The 6,053-nt window shown below is 38.9% G+C and overlaps 1 protein-coding gene across 4 annotated transcripts in view; it reads right to left on the bottom strand.

Moving 5' to 3' along the window:
- The window catches only part of SNX25 (sorting nexin 25), a 133,843-nt gene that overhangs the window by 7,632 nt on the left and 120,158 nt on the right, over positions 1 to 6,053 (bottom strand). For 3 of the 4 annotated variants that reach the window (XM_023737208.1, XM_023737207.1, XM_023737210.1), the window contains 3 exons: positions 5,577 to 5,643; positions 1,876 to 2,057; positions 1,173 to 1,273 (listed from right to left, as the gene is read on the bottom strand). In XM_023737208.1, coding sequence (XP_023592976.1) covers positions 1,173 to 1,273; positions 1,876 to 2,057; positions 5,577 to 5,643 — 350 coding nt within the window. Of the gene's footprint in view, positions 1 to 10; positions 599 to 1,172; positions 1,274 to 1,875; positions 2,058 to 5,576; positions 5,644 to 6,053 lie in introns of those variants that run through there. The other variant, XM_004382764.2, reaches the window with a different exon arrangement.

Below are 6,053 nucleotides of genomic sequence, written 5' to 3'. Positions count from 1 at the left end.
TCATTTTTACATTTTATTGCTTCAAATGCTTCAAACTATGGGAAATCTTTGGTAAAAATAAAAACAAAAAATTTTCACAATAACTTTACACAAAGCATTGCACAACAATGTTCTTCAATACACATGAAAGAATATAGGAATGTTCAGAATCCTCAGTGAGGAAATTAGCTGTACAATAGTCATAGTTCTTCATTTTAAACAAAACTATCTTCATAAATATTTAAAATATTTCCTAGGTTCTTATCACATATTAACATTTGTATTTCAATCAGTATGTTCAACTTTAAAGTATTTATATTACTATTTAAATAAAAACCAATAGTTAACAAATTTTTCTTCTGTTGCCCACTATAGCATCAAGTCCCCCTCCCCCAATTCTGCTTCCTTCACAGAAAACTAGAGAGAGAGAACTACAAAAAAAATCCCTGTGGTTCTCGGTCAGGCCCTCTGTGGAAAAGAGGAAGATGTTTCATGTCTATTTTGACACAGACATTTCTGGGGGGTTATTTGTGCAGCCTCAAACCTGACCAGTTCTCATTTGATCTAAATGAGCTCTCAGCTCAGGACACAGTTCAGTTAGCAGCAGTTCCATCAGCACCTACACCAAGAAAGAAGGAAAAAAAGTAGAAAAACGTGGTTTTTCTCCAAGGGTTTACTCAAACATCTACATACAAGAGAAAAGTCTAACTTTAGGCTGAGATTATCCTCCGTGAACAAGTGACTCTCAAACAGTACTCATCTATTTCTGATGGTTAAATAAACTTCCAGTTAGCACCAGACTGATTCATTTTTATGGTGTGTTAACCATTGTCAAACCCTCCACAATATTTACTATTGCTAACTACAATCAGGATAACCGGGAAAGTTTGCTTTGCTGAAATAAGAAAACCAGGAAGCCGTGCAGAAATGTGGCACCTGAAGTCGGGGGAGACAGCTAGTATGAGAGGATGAGAATGCTGCGTCCACTGCATGTTTGTCTGGTTTTCTTTTTTTTTTCTTTTTTTTTTTTTTGAGCCAAACAAACAAAAAACACAAAGCAGAGAAAATGGGGTCAGGGTTATAAGTAATAAGAGTGACTGACAACGTAAGGGATTAAAATCTATCCCCAAATGTGAACAGAAATATAAAGGCCAAGATATACTTAAACCTCTGGTAGGCATTAATTTACTCACATATAACAGATGCTTATTGGCTCTTGTTTCTTGCAGCGCGTTGAATATTTTTATTATACCATGGCGGGCATTTTGCTGTCCAACAAGGCTCTGAAGCATATCTAAATTTAAAAATGTAATGAAATTAAATTTATATTCTATGCTGTTATTGATAAAGTGCATAATGCATAGATACTCCCTGAAAAGATATTACATGATACAAGCAAAGCAGATAAAAGACACTGAGGCATAAGGAACATGAATGGTCAGTTCTTTCAAATGTTTAAAGAGAAAATAAATGTATTTAGAATTTTTCAACATAAAGGCATTTACACAAACTCTAATTTTAATATACTGCTACCCAATTAAAGATTACGCTCTCAAAACAGTTTACTTTGGCAGATTTCTAAAGCACACATTTGTTATCTGTTTTAAAACGCTTTCCTAGTTAAAAGAAAGTACTCTAACCAGTACTACTCTTATTAAAAGTCTCAGTATAATTTCTTATCAAGGGACAAGAAATGCTATCCCCCCAAAAAAAAGTGTGACCATTTTTTCATGGTAGATGGTGTTTCCTAAGATATATACATGCTTATATCTATAAGGTAGCTATGAGTTGGAATCGACTTGACAGCAATGCTTTTTCTAATCTATAAAATGCCTTAATAGGGTCAGCATTCCCGTTTTCTCTCCATACATCTCAGGATACTAACCCAGACCTCACCTGGGATGTTTTCAAGCAGCTTCTGCTGTGCCCTCTGTTTTGTTTCCAGACTTTGCTGTTTGCTTCTGATTGTGGTTGGTGGTGCCAATTTCCCAGCTGGCCAGAAAGCATCCCGGAAAACACCGATGTAGTAAACCAACATTTGCTCACTGAAAATCCAGTTCACTGTGTCCCGGATTTGTCTTTTAAGAGAAAAATATTTCTTGGATGATGTTTTTTAAAAATGTACAGTCTATTCTCAAAAGGCGTTTATGAGTGGGGGTAGGTTAAGATACAGCCTGATCGAAATGCTTGGTGAATAAACTAGGAATTGGATTTTTTAACTCTGGCTCTGAAAGTTATTTCTTATTTGTTAATGCTAGGTGACCACTCACTCCTGAGGCTCACGTTTTCATCGGCAACGACTCCTCCAAACGGTTGAGTGCAGCACCTTTCAGTCTGTAAATACGAGAACTGCGGGGATTGACTGATTTGTCTGACGCTTGCAACTACCCTGACTGTGCATGGTACTCGAGACACTAATCTCCCCAGGAAGAAGCAGCAACAGAAAACACAGACCTATCTAAAGACTCTTAAAGGTGGTCTGGAAGACCTCCCTGAGATCCTAACGTTTTTCACCAGCTGTCTCTGAGTATTGCTATGGCAGAGAACGCTGGGCAGAATACTCCGACCCCGGTGGACATCTCACGTGCTCATGAGGCAAGGAAAAAAGGTACTCCTTTTTGCCACAACGTGAAGGACTCTGAAAACATACACTGCTCATCTAGTCCATTCCAAATTTCCCCGGAATGAAAACCTGGGCAGATACTTGACTTGCAGAGTTAGGCATAAATGACCTCTTATCAGGCTGCCTAGCTCTTCCACACAAGCCCATTTCATTAGTCGTTAGTCAAGTCCTAGCCAGTTATGAGACTTCTGCCTCCAGGAGTCAAGAAAACATAGCTCAAAGAGCCCAAGAGTAGCTGTGCGGTTGTGAGGAGGAAGTCTCTCCGCTGAAAAGGGGAAAAGAACCATCTTAGACTATTAGTACCAGAAAGACCTGAAATTTCAATCTCCCATTCACAGACAGTGGTAAAAGGAAAAGTCCTGTAAGAATCTGACTTCCCAACCAGATTTTTAAAGAGACAATGTAAGATTTTCAGAAATGGTTTCTGAAATAGATGTTTCCCCAAGCACAATACACTGCACATAGTAATCAGCCATTACTGAACGGATGTCTAAACTCCACTGAGTCCAAGCTATAATGTCAATTCTATCTGTAACTACGTTTCCTAAGATATTTCCCTGTATTGCTTTGAACTGTGCAGTTCAAATACAGACCAAATAAAATAAAGTTACGAATCACCTCTGCTTTGAGAGACAGACTGCCCATCTGCCCTCCTAAGAAACATCTACAGAAGTGCCAGCATCTTGTTTTTGTTCTGTAGTCTTGCTTTGGGTTAATCATTGCACTACAGGAAGAAAGGAAGAAATTTTCTATTTACAACTTAAAATTAGGGAAGTGACTCTTCCCAAAGGCCGTCACCTAAGTATTTTCTGCCAATTTAGGTCTGATTTTCTATTAGACAAAACCTGTAGAAAGCTTCTGAAGCAATTCTGGTATGTGAAATTTTACTTGGTGCAAGGCAGGAAGACACACTGAACTGCTGCTTCATTTTACGATGTGTCATCGTCTACCGAAGGCAAAAACAGCCAAGAGCCAGGTGCTCCATAGTCTCTACCTGAGAACAGGCCCACTGAGACCAACAGCCTGAAATTCTCTACATGCAGCCTCTCCTCCAGCCCATGAAAACAACTGCCCAGTGTATTCACCACTCACAAACCCCAGCTGCTTGCTTTATAATTAAGAGCCAGAATCATAAATATCAGCAAGGAGAGTTCCCATGATTTGCTGAAATTGAAAAGGAAAACAAAGGAGCAAATAAGGCCATTTTGGCAATGCCTTTATCCAAGGCCTGTCAATAACTAAGGTAAGAGGGTTGCCTTAGACGGTAACAGTAAGTTAAACAGGCCATTTTTCTGATTAAAGCAAAAGTCTATGATATTAAATCAACTAAACAAGCCTCAGATGAGCAGCTAAAACCGTTTATAAAATTCTAGAAATAAAATTGAAGTAAACTTTTATTTATGACAACAAAGAAAATATATTCTTTTTGTAAATAAAAATAAAAAATGTTCTTTACTATGTTTTCCATAAGTTATAGGTTCTATATGATAAAACTATCATATTAACCTTGCATATATGTTTGACAACTAAATCTTTCACTTGGAAAAAGCTGACAATTTCATCTTAAACTTTATTTTACTGTTAAAAAAAAATGTGACCTTTTTCTTATTTCTAGCATCTGACTCAAAGTCATAATGCTCATCTCTTGAAGAATATGGAGTGCAGAGTCACTATTTAAAAGGCCTTGATAACAGCAGTTCCAAATTCCGGCTGCAAAGACAACACAAGACACAGCTGGGAAAAGCAGGCCCCATGTGGGGGGGTGGGCTGGAGTCCTGGTTCTTCCTGTTACTGACCTCCTTGGGTCTCAGTGTCCTCACCTGCAAAAGGAGGAGGCGGACTAATCTCTACAACCCTTTCAGGCCTGACTCTATGTTGTCGTCAGCTGTCATCAAGTCTGCCCCACACACAGCTGGGTGGGACTCTTCTGACCCAACGGGTCTTCACCGGCTGGTTTTGTAAGTAAATCACCAGGCCTTTCTTCCTAGTCCACCTTAGTCTGAAAGTGCCACTAACACCTGTTCAGCATCACAGCAACACACAAGCCTCCACTGACAGACGGGAGTAGCTGTGCTTGAGGTGCGCTCGCCGGGAGCTGAATCCACGTCTCCTGCACAGAAGGTGAGAATTCTACCACCGTTGCCCCCAGCTCTCTATAAACCTATCTAAATAATTCTATTTGACTTCTACTGGCTGCATAATTTTGCAGTTATGAAAAATTTCAGTATTTTATTAGAAACTAATATTAATTCACTATGAGTTCTCCACAACAGACCCACTGGGTTTACATAAATGAATGACAAAATGTGGAGCACTTTTCAAGAACAACACTAGAATACTCTGTGACAGATGTGTGTGTATATATCTATATCTATATATATATAATACATGTTTTTATGTATGGATAAGGTGTATATATATATCGCAAGATATATATCATTTACAATAGTGTTATGTGAATGAAAAGACACACACACCCCCCGAAGGATACTCAAATACTAACAAGAAGAATTCCCATTTTAATGCAACCCCCAACTCTAAAAAAATAATATGAGGTTTGTATTTCCCTTCAAATAAAGACCTGCCATGTGATCCTCACCCCACTTTCATTTTGGCTCAGGGTCTAAGCCTTGCACTGCCTACTCTTCCTCCTCCCATAATGTGGCACAAAAGCGCTATACCCAACATACTCAAACCAGTCAAGAACTTCTCAGAACCGAACCTCTGACCGTGGCTCGTTAGAACGTCGGAACTAGCTCCAGCTTTTACCATCTAATTCACCATGCACTCCGTGGGAGAAATTCTTCCAGAAATCGGCTTCCCTATTCAATCTTAGAATCATATCAGAAACGTAAGTAAGAGAAAATAAAATCCCTTCAGCTAGAGAGATCACTGGCTCCCATACCATGAAGTACTTTGACTATTACGATAGAGAGTAAGGCATTAATTAAAATATTAATTTCATACTACTCACTTGTTGATGGTTCTTCCAAAAGTGACCTGAACAAGAGCAATTAATGTTCTTCTCACCCATTTAAACACTGAAATATAAACCAGAGGAAAAGTGTTATCACAGGATACCAAATTATGACGTTTTCATAGCTGTACAAGGCATAATCTACGCATTTAATTCAATCTGAGCCCTAACATCGAGTCAGGGCTATGGTATCTGCAAGATTTAGGTCTAGGTCAGCAACTTCTGCCCAGGAGAACTCTAATTTTCTGCTTAACAACAGGAAAGATGAAACCTAAGAGTTTCTACAGCTTTTCAGCGCCTAAACAACAGCTGAGCTAGCAAGTGGAAATACTTTCCTTCATACATTGCTGGGTTACTGACCACTTGTCTGTTTTCCACTGCCACACCCAGCAATTCCTATTTCAGATTTCCGGATAGCTTGTGGAACTCGCTTTTCTAACACACTACTCTAAAGGAGAAACGCCTGTAGACAAA

This window comes from Trichechus manatus, unplaced genomic scaffold, assembly GCF_000243295.1.
Source record: "Trichechus manatus latirostris isolate Lorelei unplaced genomic scaffold, TriManLat1.0 scaffold00099, whole genome shotgun sequence".
Taxonomy (NCBI): domain Eukaryota; kingdom Metazoa; phylum Chordata; class Mammalia; order Sirenia; family Trichechidae; genus Trichechus; species Trichechus manatus.
Note: the sequence above shows the minus strand (reverse complement) of the source record. Positions and strands in the feature narration are given on the sequence as shown.